This window comes from Canis lupus, chromosome 23 (assembly GCF_003254725.2).
Source record: "Canis lupus dingo isolate Sandy chromosome 23, ASM325472v2, whole genome shotgun sequence".
Taxonomy (NCBI): Eukaryota; Metazoa; Chordata; class Mammalia; order Carnivora; family Canidae; genus Canis; species Canis lupus.
In genome coordinates, this window is record NC_064265.1 from 43,928,147 (window position 1) to 43,949,576 (window position 21,430).

Consider the following 21,430-nt stretch of genomic DNA (forward strand, 5'->3'; position numbering starts at 1 on the left):
GTTTGCTGAACAATCTTAACCTACTAGGATGTGGTCATTTAGGTTGTGTGTAGTTAGGAGTGTTTCAGACGGCACTGCTGTGCTGTGAACACTGTGATCCTATCTCCTGTTGCTCGTGTGTAAGAGCTCCTTTAGGATAAATGCCTGGGAGCTGAGCCGAGCTTCCAGGCCGGAGGCGTGAGCGTCTTCAGTGTCGCTCAGTAATACCAAATGGTTCTCCAAGTGGTTGTGCCTTTCCCACCACAGTGGGTTGGTGTTTTGGTTGTTGCACTGATCCACTGCTACTTTTGGATTTTTGCATATATTTAATATACGATGGAATAATTTTAAAAGTATGTCTAAAAATTTTTTAGTGAGCTCAAGTTCTTTTTTTTTTAAGATTTTATTTATTCATTCATTCATGAGAGAGAGAGAGAGAGTCAGAGACACAGGCAGAGGGAGAAGCAGGCTCCATGCAGGGAGCCCAATGTGGGACTCAATCCTGGGACCCTGGGATCACGCCCTGAGCTGAAGGCAATGCTCAGCCGCTGAGCCCCCCAGGCGTCCCTCACGTTCTTTTCCAACCACTATTTCCAGCAAAAGGTGCATCGCTAAGGCTACAGAACAAAGTGCTGCTTCTCTTTTTGTTAGTCCTCAGAATCCACTAATGGTTTCAACCTGTGTCCTCTTGGCAGATTTGGTGCAAATGCCAAAGTTGTGCATTTCCTGGGACGAATCAAGCCATGGAATTATACGTATGATCCTAAAACAAAAAGTGTCAAAAGTGAGTCTCATGATCCCACCATGACTCATCCAGAGTTTCTCAACCTGTGGTGGGACATCTTCACCACCAACATTTTACCTCTGCTTCAACAATTTGGCCTCGTCAAAGACACCCACTCATACTTAAATGTGGTAGGTTCTATTTTTTTCTTTCAGGTAATTTAATGCTGTATTTGTTCTTAAAATTTGGTATTCTGGTAGACGTAGAGTGTTTAGTGGTATTTTAAACAGAGATAAGATTTGTTGAAAAAAACTGTTCATCTTTCAGGGAATAAATACTGCCAGCAAAGACTAAAACAGTAGATTTTGTGGCAGATTTCATTAGATCCGAGAGCATAAGAAAGGACTTTATATAGGTTTTATATGTATGTGTGTGTACATTTGAGAGTGTGTGTCTATATACACACACACACGTATCCATATCTAGTGTCTGTAGAACACTTAGCCCATTATCCTAAAATTCTGAGATTATTCCTAAAGCATAAAGAGATTGCCTTATTTCATGTTTTAGAAACTGAAAACATTTAAATATACATATTTTTTGTTTTTGCCATCTGCTTAGAAGAATGCATTTTCAGTGAACGTTACAATAACATGAACATGCGAAAATAAATACTTTCTAGGATTATTTTGGTTTGCCATATTTGTGCTCTTGCAGTTACGTAGAATCTTGAAAAAGAAGCCTCCTTGTCAGAGGAAGATGACATTAACATTTACAGCAACAACTTGCTTAGCCTCTTTCCTGACTTTGAAGGTCTTCCTCTGGGGTGGTTATTTTGGAAGAATTGAAAGAGGATGAGAAGTTACACTTCTGTGCTACATATTAAGATATTGAATGGGCGAATTACAATCAATTCTAACTGACCAGTTACTTACTTTGCTATAATTATAAGAGGCTAGAAGGTTGTAAGACATCCTTTTCTTTGCCACGGTAGAGATTTTTTAGCCTGATTCACATAGTAGCACTTGTACCAATATATAAAATGGAGAAAGGGAAAAATAACATAATCTTCTTTAGTTCTTTATATGGACCATGAAATAATACTTGCACAGCCCTCGGAATATTGCCTGGAGCACAGTAAGCGCATAAGGAAAGGTGGATGTTAGCATGTAATCCTTACAACTACTCTAGTCAAGTATTAGTGTTAAGTTTCTTTTTATATATGAAAATTAAGTGAGGCTTAAAGAAGTTAAATAACTTCTCTTACATATAAAACACTCATCAAAAGCAGAACTGGGACTCAAGTCTAGACTTGCAAGACTGTTACCTTCTGAACAACATCATGAAACAAAGGATTCTGGAAGAGCCTCCCTATGTCATTCCTGTTGCAAGTGGAAGCAAGGCAGGGCTAATCCAGGCTAAGGAATTACGTGGCTTCAGCTACGAAACAGCCCCATGGAATCTGCCCAAATACCTTGGAGTTCCAGTGTATTTAAACACCTACATAAACACACACATTCATATAGTGCAACAAAAACTGGTAATCAAAAATTCTGTTCTCCCATTTTCTCTGTTAAAAGCAGGACCTCTTGGTATCCATTCACCTTCCTTTTTCTCTGCTGTTCCAGTACCTTCTCACCTCCCCTTTTTGAAGACTAGCTCTGACACTTGTTTTGGCACAATTGAAGTTAGTTGCCTTTCTACGAGTAATTAGATTCTAATTTAGCGTAGGGTAGGTTTGCTCATTTCCTGCACGTTTACCTTCTCCCTTCCACAACCCAAGGACCAAGGAAAAGGGTGATGGGAATTGACACAGTTGTTGAAAACTAAGCAAATTAACACAAGCTGCAAGAATAGACGCTCCTTGATAAGCTTCAACAGGCAGATGAGTTTGGGGCATAGTCTCAAAACCGTTAAGCTCTGGTTTTCTGGTCTTCTCTAACGTGACAACCTGTGTACGTGGTGTGGCTCTCTGGGTAGGTGCCTTGTGAAGCTTAGCCTCTGAGGTATCATTTTGTTTAAGTTCTCAACCTTTCAGAGCCCACACAGATCGAGAATTTATCGTGAGACCGTGTTCGCTTGTCCGTCCATCTTACACTTTCTAATGAACTGTTTGCAGCTTTCAGACTTGGTCTATACACTGGCTTTCTCTTGTGGCTTCTGTAGAAAGGTATGCAGAACTTAAACATTAACCCTAATTACTTTGTTCTCCCAATGTTTTCACCGAGTCAAGAAGTCTTCATTTCGTTAGGAAAAAAAAAAAAAAATCATGCGACCCTTGTATTTTCTGTGTCTTTCGTTTGTTTGTTTCATGTGTTACTTTTCAGTTTTTGCTACTTTGCATGATGATTCATCCTGGCTTTTCTCACCTTCAACTTATTGCATTCTTTAAAAACAGTCTGATTGTCAGCGCTCAACGAGTCTCTGATTATGCTCTCCTTTTTAGGAAGGCGTCTCGGGAGCCATATCGCATCTGTCCGTTGGGGAGACCCCGGCTGCGGCACAGCCTTTTGTGTCCTCAGAAGAACGGAAGGAGCGGTGGGAACAGGGCCAGGCTGATTACATGGGAGCAGATTCCTTTGACAACATCAAGAGGAAACTTGACACTTACCTCCAGTAGAAACACTGCCATTCTCCCATGGACACATCCACTTCACTGGGCACTTGTTTCTGATACTTAGCATCTAGAGCTGGGTTAGGAAAGGTCTGTTACAGTTGCTAGAAGCTTTGCTAAAATTCATCAGATGAGGGGATTTTGCAGGACAACAGGTGAGAACCAGGCAGAAGTCGCAAAGTAGCAGCAGCTCTGTTACGTGGACCGTGTTCTGCTTTTTAATCCTAGGCTTATTCAGCTCATATGTCGGAAATTCTTACTTTTGCTGATGGCCAACAAATGTGGTAAGGGAACCCAGGCTATTAAAACGGCTACATTGCCGCCGAGAAACGTGCCAGTGCAGGCCCTGAATCAGCCTCCCTCTGATGGGACAGGGTATCTCTCGCTTGCTTGCTTGTCGTACCTCTCACTAGACTTGCGTTTTAGAGTTGCTCAGAGACTGCCAGAGTGATCGTGATTCTGCTTTCAGGTAAAGACCGCCCGCGGCACTGCTGAGTGATCCGTGAACCTCTCGACAGGTGGCGTTGGCCCATTCTGTTTCCTAATTGCAGTGTCTGAAACCGTTCACCAGTGTCCCATGTGTACAGTAAGGCCGCATGCTAACACGCTCTTGTTCGGTTCTGTGTATCTGTAAACAGCAGTGTGTTCTCTGATGGTCACCTGCCGGGGCACCTTGTATGAAAATAAAGACTTGTTGCCATATCTTGGTTGTCTAATTAAGGGATTCCCACTCCCCTTGGGAAAAAAAATGTATTAGGTGGTTTTTCGTAAGTTGTCAGTGTTTTAAAAACCAGTGTAAAACTTGACACCGAAACCAGTGTCTGGATATGTAGACAGTCTGGTGTTCTCCAGTGACGGTGACGGATGCGATCGATGGAGGAGAGTGAGCTCGAATTTGTCTGTCAACTCACAATATATCTCGGTATCAAGGGAGTATTCAGATTTTAGAACATATTATAACGTTCAAATTATCAGAGGTTCATTGTCCGTCTCGGGACACATTTGATGGCCTTTCAGGGCTGTTAGAATCAGTACTGGAACCAGTGACTTCTAGTGTTTTTATCCATGAATCAAAATGATGGAAGTATAGAAGGGTATTTATTAACCGTACAGGTGAATCTAGGTTGCAAGGACGGCAAGCCAGGGATGGGCAGGATTCAAAGTGACCTTTTAAAACCATTTTGAGTAATCAGAGATCATTCTATTGGGAACAAAACAAAAGCAAAACAGTAGAGGAAACCATGACAAAAGAAACTTGAGACGGTTAAGCAGGCACAAGTTGCAGTGACTCTTACGACCCCGACAACATTCAGGGTTGCCGCTCTTTATTCCCACGATATCCTACTGGTTACACAAGTCAGCCCTGTTCAGCATGGGCGTGAATGAACACAGGAGGATGCGGAATCCTGGAGGCAAGAATGGCCAAGGGCCTCCTTGGAGGCTGGCTACGGAAGAGCTCGAGAACCTGAGGATTTACGTAAAATTGTAAAATATTAAGTGATTTCTGAAAATAAACTACAGTCTTTAGGACTGGTGGAGGAGTTGCTATCATCTTCAGGTACACAAAGCACCGCTTGAGATTTAAGTGCCTCCATGACAGGTGCCATGGTACCTCCCCTCCAGATACTCCTAAATCCAAGGATCTCTGCGTTGGGGGGTGGGGGGCGGTTATCAGGATGTCACCCCATCATAAACTCAGAGAGATGTGTGTAACAAATAGGGAACCGGTTTCCTGGCCTCCTCTAAAGGTAACCAAGGTGACGGGGGGGGGGGGGGGGATTGTGTTCCTAAGCATCATTATGAATTATTGAATTCTAATGTAGTTGGTTTCAATCCCCTGGCATTCTTAAAGATGATCTGGTTGTCTTTACAATTTACATTTAAGGCCGCTGCTTTTGCAGCTGCTGGAAACTAGCTTGAACTGAGGACAAAAGAGCTGAAGGGAAGGACAGTTAGTTTACTCTGGTCCCGGGGAGACGGCGGTAATCTAGCCTACCTTTCACCAGGATGAAGGCAGTGAAGTTGCTGATGGATTGGATCTGAAGACTGAGGAAAAAGTAATTGAAGATGAGGGGCTCGAGCAACTGAGTGAGTCTCCAACCTTGCTGCTCCCTAAAACACTGGAGACTTAATAGTAAGTACAGTTTCTTACGCCTCCTCACTTACAAAATCTGACTCAGTAGGTCTTGGTTGAGGCCACAGCATCTCTGCGCCAAGTAACCACCAGGCGATCCAAAAGCCTCTGACCCAAATGACATTTGAGAACCACTTGATACATTGAGGTATTTATACCAGATACAACAGGGAATGAGGTTTTTAGGGATAGATGTGTGAAGAGGTAAGATTGTTGGGGGAGGGGGCTCAATTTCTAATTAAAGCCTTTCCAAAAGACAGTCTCAGCTCTTTGAGTGATACAGAAACATCACCATAAATAACATCTGTACGTATATTTGTGTAGCGTTTACCTTTTTAATGTCACTGAGACTTGGAGCATTAAGCTAAGTAAGATTTGGCATGTCCTTAAAATAAGTCTGCCATGGTTTGCTTTTTTGCTTATTACTACAAACGCACAAACGGATTACTGTCTTTTTTTTTTTTTATTATTACTGTCTTTTTATACTCGGGTTGAGTTATTTGGTTATTTCTCTGGGTTTCAGATGCTGAAATTCAACCTCAAAATAAAACTATGTAACAAAGGAAAAAGAGGAAAGAAAGTTGACTGGGCATTTACATCTCTGTTGTCCTCTATCTATACATAGTATATCTATACATATCTATACATAGTATACACATTTTGCAGATAATCAGAGAATAAGAAAGGTAAATAATTTGCAGACTTTGCAGACTTCAAATTTTTCTACTCCCAATACCAGATTATGCTCTGTATTAAAAAAAAAAAAAAAAAAGTGGTCAAAACAGACAATGAAATCAAAGAAACTTCTCTATATAACCAGAAATACAAATGCCAGAAACCTGGGGAGTAACACAGTGTAGTAATAGAAGAGCTTTCGTTCTGGTGTGAAGATCAGGACCGTGTTTGAAATAGGACTTGGGAGATACCTTTAGCAAAGGCTTTCGTTAAACTGGCTGCTGAAACTATAATGTAAAAATAAATGGATAAAATCCCAGAATAGAATTTGTTGTGAGTTTTGGGCGGGACTTAGCCTCTAAACCTACACACGCATCTTATAAGAAGCCCCGTTACCCTGTATTCAGCGGTGTTATTGGCCTGGAAGAGGCAGTTTCAGGACTCTGCTGTGACATTGTGATGGATTCAGGTCACCATACATAGCTCCCTGGGCAAAGGCTCCTTACGTCTTGCACTAAGCAGTTTCTTGTGATCTACTTATTCTGTATTCACCTGTTTGAGATCCTGTCAAACTATCATTTCTCACTACTGTTTTTGCCTAGAATAAAAATAGGAAAAGAGTCAAATGTTCAGAAAGGACCTCTGAATGCTAGTCCTTTTCCACGGAGTCAACTCCAGTTGACCTTGAACACGGGTTGAACTGTGAAGGTACAATTACACATGGATTTTTATATAGGTGTGTACACACAGTAACATATACACACACGCAGTACATTACTGTATTTTCTTGTTCGAATTTTAATTTTCTCTAGCTTCATTATAGGAATACAGTATATAATATATACACAAAGTATGTGCTGAGTGTTATCAGTAAGGCTCTGGTTAACAGTAGGCGCTATTAGTAGGTAAGTTTTGGGAGAATCAAAAGTTGTATGTGGATTTTCAACAGCACACGCAGGGTCAGCACCCCTAACCCCCATGTTGCTCAAGGGCCAACTGTATATGGATTTACCAAAAGCTGTTATTTTAGGTGATCAAAGCCTGAGTCCCTGGTTGAGATTAACAGAAATCCAGTCTTCAGGCAACCAATACTGGCATGCAACAATAGGTAATCCAAATTTTAAGTGTATTTTGAAAGTCTCTGTGTTGGAAGAGATCACAACATTCAAAGCCTTTTCTTTTGATAGCTGAGAAAAGGTATCAAAGCATCACATTTGGTGAGTGTGGGACAAACATCTCACTTGGTGTTTTTGTCTTAATACTTCTTGTCCTCCCCCCCCCCCTTTTTTTTACATTGCATAAAAGTGAAAAAGCTTACATAATTCTTGTTTTAAATATTTATTGAAGGCTATTAGCTTCAGAAATCAGAAAGGATGACAGCATCAGAAAAGAGGACAAGTAGATCATAGAAAATAGCATATAATGTGCATGAAAGTATCCAGTTAAGAGGCTAAGAAGTCACTGAACTAGCTAACATTTCTTTCCTTGATCTTTCAAGGTGAAGTACTGACTTTTCCAAGCAAAGCTGCACAATTACACTTCAAAATCTTCTCCAAGGAGCCTAAAATACCAAGGGTCAACTAGGAAGACACATAAAATGGCAACGATACAACTCAGATTATAAAACATTTGATAGAGGATCAACATATTTATTTTTTTTATCTTGTGAACAGTGGCAGGTGGAATAGGCTTTCGCTAGAAGACAAATATGCCTACACAGAGGTCAGATCTGTACCTTCAGAGATTAGCTCCATGCTTGATCAAGGTCTGTAATTCATGCCTAAAATGAATGTTCATCTTAAATCTCCTTACTCCTACTGGTCTTTGCAAGAAGCAATTAAATCTCCTTCACTATAACATTTCTCATGAAATATTTATCTTTTCTTTACCAACATATTGATACCAGGTCAAGTCTTCTTTAAAAAACTACAATGTTGGGGCACCTGGGTGGTTCAATTGGTTATGTGTCTGCCTTCAGCTCAGGTACAAATTTCAGAATGTAGAACTGAAGAAAGGTTACTACATACTTCTTAATAAATGAAGGAAACTATTACACTTTTTACAAATATTTTAACATTAATATAGTCAAAAAGGTTAAACATCTTTCTTATTAAGCCAAATATAAAATTTGTCCTCATGTTTAACATATCTTCCAAATCCTAATGAACAGAATTTTGGCAGGTTCTATAAATAATGGAAAAAAGGTACATCAGTGCCCTTGACTTCCCCCAATAGAAAACCTACACTGCCTAAAGACGCTAGTTTTATTGGCATTCACTAGTAATAAACACAAGGTATTTTCTTGATTTACTATTCCAATCCTAGATTAGGGCAAAATTTCCAATGCAGAGTGCTATCTAGTAATACCACTCTACGTAAGTATTGCACCTCCTTTTTTTTTCTGACAGATGAGGGAAAAATAATTGGAACTAATGTTTTAGAAGATAAAAGGCATTTAACTTTAAAATGTATACACTGATTTCTAAACAATTTGGTCAAACTGAACAAAATAAAAAGTGTTAAGAATGAGTAAACTTGTATTCTTAGTATTTTATGTACTACCCGTAGAAAGCAACTGTGTAATACAGGTATGAGATTTCATAAAAATTTTCTTCAAAGAAAAAGTCACAAAAATTATGGCACAGAAGCTAATTTTTGAAACTTTTATTGATTTTAAAACAAAGTCCAGTTGAACCACAAAATTCTGTTGGAACCACAAGTGGGAATACAATGTCTTCAAGATATCTCTAAAGCTATTATTCTACATAATGATGAAACAGAATTAACAGCATAGCATAATACGAACTTTTCATTCTGGTGGTTTATATTATTTTCTTAGGATGAATTAAATTTGTTTAACACCATTTAAGAGGACTGTACAAAAACAGGTATTTTTTAAATGACTTGCCAAATTTATCATTATGAATGTTTAAAAACAAGTCTATAAATGGGTAAAGAAGCAAGCAAAGTCTTCACTTTTACAATGAGTTTGCAAGGCTTTGTCTTTCTAAGCAAGAAGAGTTTCTTTTTTGCTGGAAATTCTTTTTGTACTTAATCTCATGGGAGTATTGGTACACAGATACCCACATACCATATTTCATGAGATTTTCATCAACCTGATTTTGTGTAATGCTAGTTCTATAAGGTAAAGAAATTCCCTACTGCTCCTAATGCTAGTAGACCAACCCCAAGTTACTAATCCATTCTTGTCGAAATGTCTGTTGATCCTTTTAACCAGGACTCTGCCCTTACCTGCTGCCAAAGAGAAAAGTTGCTGGGAAGACTCTTGCTGTCTAATCCACTGTTCCTTGGAGCAAGAGACCACCCCGCACAGGGAGGGGGGAATTTAGCTATTGATAGACTTAGCACATATCTAGCCGTATGCCCAGAACACAACACTGCCTCCAACCTCCTCTTTAAGTCAAGTTACTTCTTAACACTATAAGTAAAATACAAGGTGTTCGTACGTCTGCATGGTCAAACAGGAAGCTTCTCCTGTTACAGTAATCTTTCTTTGGATTAAAGTTTCCCTTAAGGAAAAACACCAATATCTATCGTGATTGCCAAATGTAGAGCTTATTTTAAATGTGACTTAGTCATCTAGAATGCCATAGCAACTACTGATGAGAGTCTGATTATTAACAAAATAGAAAAAGAGGACTAATTTTATAGATAAATGTAAGGATGAATTACTGAAGTTCCAAAATCAATGTCTGATTCTAAACACAGTAACAAATCTTTCCATTCAGGATTAAGATGTCTTTAAGAGTTGAAACGATTTTTGGAGGTCATCCAGCCCAACTTCCATCCAGATATCACGCCTCTCACATATAGTAGTCTTCTGAATTATAAAAATTTATAAAGTTATTTTTTTAAAGAAAAGCTACATAAATAAAAATTATCTCTATATATAGAAATACCTATTCAGCAATCCCATAATTTAAATATTCAAATTAAACTGGGTAGAACTGGTTCCTTCTCACCCCTAGAGACTGTATTTACACACTAACACATCAAATTACGTTTAAATAATAGTACTACTTGACTGAAATGGAGAAAAAGTGTTCTAACACAGTCCCTAATATTTTCATAAACCTAAAACTGTAAATCACATAAGTGAATTGTATATTGAACTGTAAAAAAAAAAAAAAAAAAGTAACTTGCTAATCTGGACAATGGTCTCATTTAAGGTTTGATTCTGGAATGTAAATACGGTTTTTCAAAATAATAAAATCTCTTGTAGATAGTCTATGTATTAATCGTTTACAAGGACTATGAATCCATCGCATCACAAATGGGAAGCTCTAGTGATTAACCAAATGTGCCCAACACAGAAAATAACTCTATTTGGTCAAAAGTATAAAAGGTCTGACCTTATTCGAAATATGAAAAAGCTGAGTATTTGAAAGATATATGAAAATACTCAGCAAAGACACTGTGAAAACCTGAATAACAAAGTAACTTTCTAAAAAAATTATTTTAGGCCACAGTATATAACAGAACTTATTGCTATTTGAAATATCATTAAAAATAGGTTTATATATAGAAGAGATTATGTATCAGTAATACTAATATAAAACGATATGCTCCTTTTAGAAGACATACTCTCTAGATCTCATTTCTAAAACTCTGTATTGTGATTTCCAAAATTTCTGTATATATCTAATCAAACTGACCTTACCAAAATCCCACATATTATAAATCAATTAAAGTTCTGATTTCATTAATTTTAGCTTGTTTCATTTCATTAGCATTTGTCTTTTTAGTTCCAAAGGCTCCAGCAGCAAGTTCTCTTTTTGTGTTTTGTATTTTCAGCATATTTTCTTCAACAGAATCCTTTACAATGAACTTTAAAAAGAAAAAACAAAAAGTACTTTTTAGGTCACAATATTTAAAATCTTCAATGTAAAAAACGAAATAAAAAAAAAAAAACGAAATGATTTCTTATAGCATTACATAGTTTCAAAATTGGTCAGTAATCTATTAGAAACTGTTTATCTCTCCTTTTTCTCTCCATATACAATGAGCATATTTAGAAATGCCAGAATAACCAGAGCTGAACATTGCTTTCCCTCATCTCGCAATATAGTTGTCTTATATAAAAAAAGTATGGCTATAAGGCTTTTTGTTACATCTTAAGAATAGCACCAAAACCGGGACGCCTGGGTGGCTCAGTGGTTGAGCGTCTGCCTTTGGCTCAGGGCGAGATCCCAGATCCTGGGATCGAGTCCCACATCGGGCTCCCTGCATGGAACCTGCTTCTCCCTCTGCCTGTGTCTCTGTCTCTCTCTGTGTCTCTCATGAATAAATAAATAAAATCTTAAAAAAAAAAAAAAAGGAATAGCACCAAACCCAGCAAACTTTATAGGCAACACTAACTGCAATACTAGCAAAACAAATTCAGGATTTATTTAAAATGAGATTTTCCCAGAAATGGAAGAATGTGCGTTTATCTGGTTTAACTTATAATGTGGAAGAGGTAAAGAGACATCCTCTCAACAGATGCTTAGCTTATTAAGTAATTCTGATAAAAACCTTGATAAAAAAAACTTCATTAACCTATAAAATACATGTTTCTCAATCTTAAGTGTATCCACTAGAAATTTACTAAGAACAGTATACTCAATGTAAAACAAAAGGAACAGTTCAAAAATGATTACTATCACTGCTAATACAACATCGTATACAGGTCCAGTTACTGTGATAATTAAACAAGATGTATGTATTACATACAACTTTAATGAAACACAAAAAAGACCTAAATGAGAGAAATACTAAATTCTTGTATGGGAACACTCCTTATTTATAATAAAGACCATTCTTAAATTAATCATAAATTCAATAAATCCCAGACAAGATTTCTTAAATGGGATCTGGTAACCTAAATCCAGAAAGTTAAAGAGTAAATAGGGAATTTCCAAAAAGAAGGGTAGGTAATGAGAGCACTCTGCCCTGCTAGGTATCAAAGCATACTTTTAAAAAACCATTGTAATTCTGAGAGTAATACTGTCCTGGGAAATCAATAAAATAGGAACAAAGTCCAGGAAGGAACACTGATATATATGAATTAGTTTATGGTAAAAGTGAAATTTCAAATCAGTAGGAAAAAAGGATATACTTAAAAATAAAATGGCTTTTCATTTGAAAAAAGAACCATATCATGAATCCTAAACAAGACACAAAATATTTTATAAGCAAATATTTACATCATTCACATACATCCTTAAACCTATTTTGAAAGCAACTTCAAGTTAAAAGAATTCTAAATCCAGAATTCTAGTTTTCTTTTCTTTTTTTAAGGTTTTATTTGAGAGAGAGTGCTCATAAGCAGGGGAGGGGGACTGAGTGAGAGGGAGAAGCAGATTCCCCAATGAGCAGGGAGCCCAACACACGCTCGATTCCAGGATCATGACCTGAGCCAAAGGCAGATGCTTAACCAACTGAGCCACCCAGGCATCCCCAGAATTCTAGTTTTCTTAACCAGTTCTGAAGAAGTACTTGCATATAATATAATGCTCATTATGGCACTGTTCTTATTAGCAAAGTATTAGACCTGCTAAATAAATTATGATGTATCTATTTGTGGATGTAATTGCACAACAGTGTGAAAGGTACATAATGCCACTTAACTGTACACTTAAAAATAGCCAAAATTATACTGTTATGTATGCTTTACCACTGGGAAAAGAATAGGTTTTATATGTTTATATGGTAGTCGCCAGTATATACTATTAAGGGGGCAAAATATGTTGCAGAATATAATAAAGTATGATCCCACTTACCTTAAAAGAAATTTTTTAAAGGAGAGATGTATACATACAAATGAATCTATGTAAACAGAGAGAAAGGGACTTTGAATAACATGTAAAACTGCTGATGGTGGTCTCCTCTAAAGGAGATTAAAGCTGACCTTCCTATTTTGTTCTGCATAATTATTTTGCAATCTTGTAACATATTCATGCATTATTTATATAATCTTAAAAACCTTATCAACCTAATTTTAAAATAGTAGATGGCTTAAAAACTCACTTTTGTGATGATAACTTCTTGCTTCTGGCCAAGTCTATGGCATCTGTCAAAGCACTGATCTTCAGCAGCCGGATTCCAGGCCTAACAAGAATATGAATTACTTTATTACCACCCTGATCTGTGAGTGTTCTGCACAAATCCTTTGATTTCAGTACTACTCATTTACCTTTTACAGACTCAAATTTTTCTGACCAAATTCAGATACTGACATAACTGCTCTGAGAAAAAAAATACACCTCCCCCCCCAACTGTGACAGCCACAGCTATCCCCCTCCCCCATCATTTCACTCCACTGCTTCCAGTATCTAATCCAGTGCCTGATATACAGAAAGCACACAGCATGAGTGCTTGTTCTGTAATCACATAGTATCTTTTCTTTCCATTTTAAAATTGATCTGTCTGCTTAACGGGGGGGGGGGGGGGGGGGTTATACATCCTCTTAAATGATTTATATCAGAAAAGATCTGTAATTTGCAAATTATATAATTTGCAGAAAAAGGTTTTCTCCCCTTTTGCTGGTCTTTTTCTTTCACTTTCTTCCTTATCAAGAAGCAAATAACTTGCGTATCTGTCCAAAAATCATCGTCTAAGATTACCCTCAGGTTAGTTAATATAACAAATACATGGCTACAATGATTTTTTTTAAATCTAACAATAAAATATTAAAACTCTAGCAAAGATTTAAAACTTCATTCACTGAATTAGTAGTCCAGAGTGCCTACAGCAATCTGTGCTATTAGAAAAAGGTACTGCAGGGATCCCTGGGTGGCTCAGCGGTTTGGCACCTGCCTTTGGCCCAGGGCGCAATCCTGGAGTCCCGGGATCGAGTCCCGTGTCGGGCTCCCGGCATGGAGCCTGCTTCTCCCCTCTGCCTGTGTCGCTGCCTCTCTCTCTCTATCATGAACAAATAAATAAATAAATCTTTATTAAAAAAAGAAAAAAGGGGCAGCCCTGGTGGCGCAGCAGTTTAGCGCCGCCTGCAGCCCAGGGGTGATACTGGAGACCCGGGATCGAGTCCCACATCAGGCTTGTTGCATGGAGCCTGCTTCTCCCTCTGCCTGTGTCTCTGCCTCTCTCTCTCTCTCTCTCTGTGTCTCTATGAATAAATAAATAAAATCTTTAAAAAAAAAAAAAAAGAAAGAAAAAGGTACTGCTCCTCTGTGGTGCTTCTCTTAGGTCACAGTTTGGTGAGTAAAGTTCTACAGCTAGGCCTATAGTGTACAACCACAAGTGACAATACTGTATTAGATGCTAAAATTTATCCAAAATATTCCATTAATGGTACTAGTTTCTAAAACTGTGATGCTGGACCACCTGTATCTGAATCACCTATTACCTATATAAAAATGCTGCTTCTGGACAGCCCAGGTGGCTCAGCGGCTTAGCGCCGCCTTCAGCCCAGGGCATGATCCTGGGGACCTGGGATCGAGTCCCAGTCAGGCTCCCTGCATGGAGCCTGCTTCTCCCTCTGCCTGTGTCTCTGCCTCTCTCTCTCTCTCTCTCTCTCTCATGAATGAATGAATAAAATCTTAAAAAAAAAAAAAAATGCTGCTTCCTGGGCCTCATCCAAGAACTCCTTAATCTCTGAGGACAGAGGTCAGAAATTACATTTTACCTAATTCTTTGCACATTAAAACTTTAGATCATTAGCATCATGATGGTAGCTACTTTGTCTACCTTATTTATAGCCAGATTCCTGGTGTCTCTAAGACTCCCTGACACAACGCAGGATTGTATTATTTGTTAGCCAAATGAATGAAACCACTACACCAAAGCATTACAGTTAATAGAAACTAATTCTATATACAGAGGTAGAAAATCACAGCACAGAAATTAAGAACATAGACCCTGATCCTGGTTTGCATTTTACTGTATGATATTGGGCAAGTTATTTTACTTCTCTCTGCTTCAGTTTCCTCACCTGTAAAATAAGGACAATAAGACCTCACAGGGATCTCTCACAGGAATATTATAGAGATACTGTGAGAATTTCAGTTGATATATGTCAAGTGCTTAAAAGAAAGTCCTCAATAAACATTTGTTATTATCTATTTCTAAAGTTTGTCTAAGAATTTTCAGTTACAACAATGAAGGTATTACCAAATTTATTAAAAAAAAAAAAAAAGCTTAATAACATACTGAAAAGTCTACAGAACTACTTACTGGATCCATTAAAAACACTCGAGAAGCTGCAGAAAGATTCAAACCAACTCCACCTGCTTTTAAGGACAGAAGCATTATAGTTGGAGATCCTGCTTCAGTGTTTTGAAAACACTGAATTGATTCAACTCTTTTCTTCTGAGCCATGGAACCATCCAAACGAGTAAACACAAATCCAGAGGCTCTAATGGAGGGACAAAAGAGACAAGTAACACTTTACATACAATTTTTAAAATGTTAAGTAATTACAAATTTCTTCATTCAAACTAATCCTTCCACTCATTTATTCAACTCATTATTGAATATTTATTCAAATATTTGCTAACCATCTACTACCATGTCACGTTCTGAAGTCAGTTTTTTTTCTAATACAGGACTTAATCTTTAAAATTCTAGGCTCCCAGGAAATATTCTTTATTGTGACTACCATTTTAGACAGATGAAATGAATAGAACTGGTAGAACATTATTTTTTGCTCTCCAAATCAAAACACTTACATAAAATCTTTTTACTCACATTGAGAATCAATACTGAATTTACCTGAGCGGTGTTTCTATTAAAGACAGGAATGTTGTAAACTGAGAAACAACTAAACTTTTTATGTTGGGGTTCTTCTTTCTTAAGTCAATCAGTGCATGCATTAGAGCATTAATCTGAAAAAAAAACATCAGGACACCCATTAGATTCCATTTTGAATGGGCAAAATACATATAACTTTTTTTTATTAGAAAAGAATGGTCCTGCCCCATTATTTCCCTAAAATGCAAAGTAGAAGACAACTAATGTTTTTAGAAATTAAGACGGAAAGAATACACTCAAACTGAAGTTCCTTGCCTCTTAAATCCACCACTATCAATAAAAATGTTAACACCAACCGAGTATTATATTCAAATGATAGGATTATAAGCAGAATTATTTTAAGATGTGGTATCCTTATATAAAATAAATACTCCAAATATCGTCCATGTGTATTACCTTCGAACTGGATGTCCATTCTGTATTAGACTTTTTCTCAGTGTCACATGCCAGTTCTTCCGGAGGACATTCTAATAAATTGTCTCCATGTATATCATTTCTGCATAAAGGACATTTAGCATGTGGCTATATAAGAAAAAATAAGATATAAGTTTATCCAAGAAACAAATATAAACTTCCCTACAATTTTTTAAAAGTATGGTAAATTCTATATCCTTAATAGCTAACATTAGACTTTTTTATTAGATTCATTCATTTGAAATAAATCTGTACACACTGAACTCCAAGCAGATGTAATATTCTTATGTGTTAAGTGGGACTGGGTAAAAAAGGGAGCATAGCTTATGGTATGTCATCTTGACAAACAGTAGGAATCCAAAACAAGTATTATAAAATAATTAACCCTTAAACATGGGTTTGAACTACAGAGGTCCACTTATATGAAATTTTTTTTCAATAAATACAGCACAGTAAAATAAATGGATTTCCTCTTATGATTTTAGTATTTTCTCCAGTTTACTTTATTGTAAGAATACCACATATAGGGATCGCAGGCTGGCTTAGTTGGAGGACATGCAGTTCTTGATCTCAAGGTCACGGAATGTAAGCCCCACATTGCATGTAGAGATTACTTAAATAAATAAAAACTTTAAAAAGAATACCACATATATAACATAAAAATATGTGTTAACTGTTTATGTTATCAGTAAAGCTTCCAGTCCACAGTAGGTGATTAGTATTAGTAAAGTTTTAGAAGTTAAAAGTGATACACAGATTTCAACTACAGCAGTCAGCATCCCTAACCCCTCCCTGCATTGTTCAGGGTGAACTGTACTATTTGAAGACCAGTCAAGAAACCATGAATAACAGTATCTTAAACCTAACTACAACACAGCACACTACTTGGAACTGTCTTTAGAAGGGAAAAATGTCCTTCTTAATAGCTTATAAAGCTGGTCTAGACCTGTTAAATCCTATCAGGCTCATTCAAAGCAGTATTTGTTGTGTCCATTTGTACCAAGACATACTAATAAAATATCTCCTAAATAACTATACACCAAATAACATTGTAACAAAAAAAAAATTCTGAAACTGAAGCTGTTAAAAGTCAATATAGTAAGGTCACCTTTAGGGATAAGGTAACTGACTGGACAGGGACACAAGGAGACAAAAGTAGTAGTTACATGGATATGTTTACTTCATAATCAACTGTACAATCATGATGTGTTTTTTTTCTATATGTATACCAATGAAAATGTTTTTAAAAACTCTACCCTCAGCTGAAAAACTGCTTAAACATTATTCCATTCCAAAAAACTCTACCATAAATTAGAATCCAGACCTACCTTATCCAAAGCCACACTGAGACATGCTAGAAATGTATATAATACCACCAGACTCTAAACACTTAAGTTAAAAAATCATGTTAAGTATCTCAAATTTTTATATTTTAGATATTTTGGATAATAAAAATATTAACTTCATCTGTTTCTGCTAGAAAATTTAAGATTTTATTTATTTATTCATGAGAGGAACAGAGAGAGAGGCAGAGACACAGGCACAGGGAGGAGAAGCAGGCTCCCTGTGGGGAGCCTACTGCAGGACTCGATCCTGAACCCCGGGATTAGGCCCTGAGCCAAAGGCAGACGTGTTCAACCAGAGCCACCCAGGCACCTGTCTACTAGAAAATTTAAAATTACCTTTGTGTCTCACATTACTGATCTATTTATTGGACAGCAATGATCTTAATAATAGAACTAGGATATTGCCTATGAACATGCCTCCAAAAGTATAGTTGTCTTTTATGGTTTTGTTTTTTTTTAAAGATTTATTTTTTCATGAGGGACACAAAGAGAGACAAGAGACATAAGCAGGAAGAAATAGGCTCCTGGAGGGCAGCCTGATGTGGGACTCGATCCCAGAACTACAGGACCATTCCCTGAGCTGAAGGCAGATGCTCAATTGCTCAGCCACCCAGGCATCCCGTCTTTTTATGTTTAAAAGGACTTAATTAAAAGAAATATATCACTGACATAATTAACCATAAATTGAATCCAAGTGCAAAACTCCTTATAGTCTGTTGGACTTAGGTTTTCATTACACTCAAGACTGACCAGTGTACCCAAACACTGAATCTGTACCTAGGATAAAACTAACCTGCTCATTCTGAATGACTTGGCAAATACAGGGTTTACAAAAGACATGTGCACAATGTGTTATGACAGGAACCGTTAAAGAATCCAAGCAAATTGCACATTCTTCATCAGAACCTGAGCTCAGAATTAACTTCATCTTCCTTATTAACTTCTTTCGTAGTTCTTCAGGTGTATCATTTCCTAGAGAAAAGGCTGAAAAATTAATTTCACAGCACTATTTGTAATATGACTAGACAAGCTAATCTTCCTTATACAGGAAAAAGGTTTTATAGTTTATAGTCTTTATTTAGGCTTTTACTATCTCAGGAAAAAAAAAATAGTTTAAATTTAAAATTCAGAAGCTAAAATAGTAGCTAACCCATATAATATACCTTACACAAAAGCATTATTAGAATCTGCACATACTACCACAGAATAAAAGGCAGATCCAATTCAAAATGGCAATGTAAGAGTATCTATCACTGGAAATCCTGGAAGACATCATTATTATTCCATTTCATTGGTAAGAATTTGTGGGTATGTTCCAGTTGTGTCCTATTCCAAAAACAACGTCCATTTAACAAATAAGACACTATATTTAGGGCATAAGAAAAATTTCTCATTCTGATTTAAAAATCCCTAACAAATGTAACAGTAGATATGTAAGCCATATCTACTTACCTGAGGGACCACTGGAAGACCCTGCATTTGTAAGAAGGTGAGTATGACAACAAATCTGCCGCAGTCTAAGCAAAAGCCCCAGGACATCCGCATAGTGTGCAAGGACAGTCCCTTCATTAAAATACCTAGAAGTAAAAAAAATGTTAAATATTATGAAGGCCTCTAAACAATATTATTTCCTATTCTAAAACAGTGGAATAAAAATGGCATTGTTCTTCTCTGGAAATGACTTCAAAACAATGGAAAACAGAAAAGCCCAACTACCTTTAATGGAACCACAAGAGATTTGCAACAATAAAGCAAAATATATGAGAAATGGTTACCAATTGCAATAGAAGTCAGATAGGGAGATGCTGAGAGAGAGGACTGCAGATCTCAAACAAACCTGCTAGAGCACAATTCTTCAAAATAGATGGCATGCCCTGAGGGGAAAATCATCATCTTTCATGTGTAAAATTTGACAAAAACAGAGTGCCCGGCTGTGGTCTGAACTTGCAAGGAGAAGTTTTACACCAAGAAGAGAAGGCAAGCTAAGAAAACACAACAGACCTACTATGTTTTCAGTAAAGATTATGGGCACAAGATTCCACATTATAAGGAACCCTACAGCTTCTGACCTTTGTTGTATAAACACAAATAATACCTAAAAAAACTCAGATATAACCCTGAGTCATAATTAAAAAGGATATTTCCTATTAGTCTGGGACACAGCTATGCCTCCTCTTCCCCCTTCATATTAACTTTTTGCAAATAGCTAGGCCAGAAAGAACTCAAGACATTCAAATATAATAATCAGCAAAGATCAAAGAAGGAAAAAATGGCAATGAAAGAAAACTCACCAAAAAAAATATTGCCATAGAACAAATAAAAATTATGAGCAAGGATAATGCCATGATTTACTATCATGGCAAAATAACAGATGAAAAATGAGGAGCTACAGCTCAGGAGTGTGAAGAAGAGTGAACCATTAGAGAAATCAAAGTGACACTGAAATCAGCATAAATGAGACAAACCACTGTGGAAAAACATAGGAAAGAATGTGGGAAACAGAAGAAATAAAAAGTAAAACAAAAATATGTAAAAAATTAGCATAAAATGATACCCATGGAAAACAAAGAACATCCAACACATAAAGATAAAATAATGGAAGAGGGGATCCCTGGGTGGCGCAGCGGTTTGGCGCCTGCCTTTGGCCCAGGGCGCGATCCTGGAGACCCAGGATCGAATCCCACGTCAGGCTCCCGGTGCATGGAGCCTGCTTCTCCCTCTGCCTATGTCTCTGCCTCTCTCTCTCTCTCTCTCTGTATGACTATCATAAATAAAAATAAAATAAAAAAAAGTTTAAAAAAAATAAAAAATAAATAAATAAATAAAATAAAATAATGGAAGAGAAAACATTTAAAAAAACTTTACAAGAAAAAAAAAAAAAAAACTTTACGAGAGAGAGAGAAAAAAAAAAAAAGCACAGATTTAAATGGTACCACAATGTTCCAGAAAGAAATCAACAGAGAGAGGTATTGGTCAAATTGCTAGACTTTAAAGAAAAACATAAAACAAAATCATGTTTTCAATAGAAATATTCAATAGAAAGTACAGCAAAACAATGACAATACAGGCTTCTGAAGGAAGAATGGGTGATCCAAAAATCATATACATCACATTATTTAGTACATTAAGGCAAAAGAAAAAGTACAGCTTAATGATTAGGAGCACAGACTCTAGAGCTAGACTGAGTTCAAAACCTGGCTTTGCCAATTTAACTGTGAAACTTTGGGTAGGTTTCCTAACTCGCATACTCAACTTCTTCAGCTTTAACAGTGGCATGGTAGTAACATATACCTCACAGGACTGTCATATTAAAAAAAAGTTGGGATCCCTGGGTGGCGCAGCGGTTTGGCGCCTGCCTTTGGCCCAGGGCACGATCCTGGAGACCCGGGATCGAATCCCACGTCGGGCTCCCGGTGCATGGGGCCTGCTTCTCCCTCTGCCTATGTCTCTGCCTCTCTCTCTCTGTGTGACTATCATAAATAAAAATTAAAAAAAAAAAAAAAAGTTAACACATGGAAAACAGGGCAGCCCCAGTGGCGCAGCGGTTTGGCGCCGCCTGCAGCCCAGGGCATGATCCTGGAGACCCTGGATCGAGTCCCACATTGGGCTCTCTGCATGGAGCCTGCTTCTCCCTCTGCCTGTGTCTCTGCCTCTCTCTCTCTCTCTCTGTGTCTCTATGAATGAATAAGTAAAATCTTAAAAAAAGAAAAAATACATGGAAAACATTTAGAATAGTGCCTGGGCTATGGTAAGTAATATTTATATCTATCTAGATG

At 37.2% G+C, this 21,430-nt stretch overlaps 2 protein-coding genes across 16 annotated transcripts in view; one reads left to right on the forward strand and one right to left on the reverse strand.

Moving 5' to 3' along the window:
* GYG1 (glycogenin 1) overlaps positions 1–4,019 on the forward strand; it is a 33,937-nt gene extending 29,918 nt beyond the window's left edge. For 5 of the 7 annotated variants that reach the window (XM_025449056.1, XM_025449062.3, XM_025449060.3 and 2 more), the window contains 3 exons: positions 675–894; positions 2,823–2,873; positions 3,150–4,019. In XM_025449056.1, coding sequence (XP_025304841.1) covers positions 675–894; positions 2,823–2,873; positions 3,150–3,323 — 445 coding nt within the window. In that variant the 3' untranslated portion in view covers positions 3,324–4,019. The remainder of the gene's footprint in view (positions 1–674; positions 895–2,822; positions 2,874–3,149) is intronic. The other 2 variants (XM_035705098.2, XM_025449058.3) reach the window with 1 other exon arrangement.
* A 4,756-nt stretch (positions 4,020–8,775) lies between these two features.
* Positions 8,776–21,430, reverse strand: part of HLTF (helicase like transcription factor) — a 49,705-nt gene continuing 37,050 nt past the window's right edge. For 2 of the 9 annotated variants that reach the window (XM_049100049.1, XM_035705096.2), the window contains exons 19-26: positions 19,107–19,231; positions 18,448–18,626; positions 16,291–16,416; positions 15,856–15,968; positions 15,319–15,499; positions 13,156–13,236; positions 10,808–10,974; positions 8,776–9,967 (exon numbers count right to left, since the gene is read on the reverse strand). In XM_049100049.1, the coding sequence (XP_048956006.1) occupies positions 10,822–10,974; positions 13,156–13,236; positions 15,319–15,499; positions 15,856–15,968; positions 16,291–16,416; positions 18,448–18,626; positions 19,107–19,231 (958 nt within the window). In that variant the 3' untranslated portion in view covers positions 8,776–9,967; positions 10,808–10,821. Of the gene's footprint in view, positions 10,975–13,155; positions 13,237–15,318; positions 15,500–15,855; positions 15,969–16,290; positions 16,417–18,447; positions 18,639–19,106; positions 19,232–21,430 lie in introns of all 9 variants that reach the window. The other 7 variants (XM_035705097.2, XM_035705095.2, XM_025449051.3 and 4 more) reach the window with 5 other exon arrangements.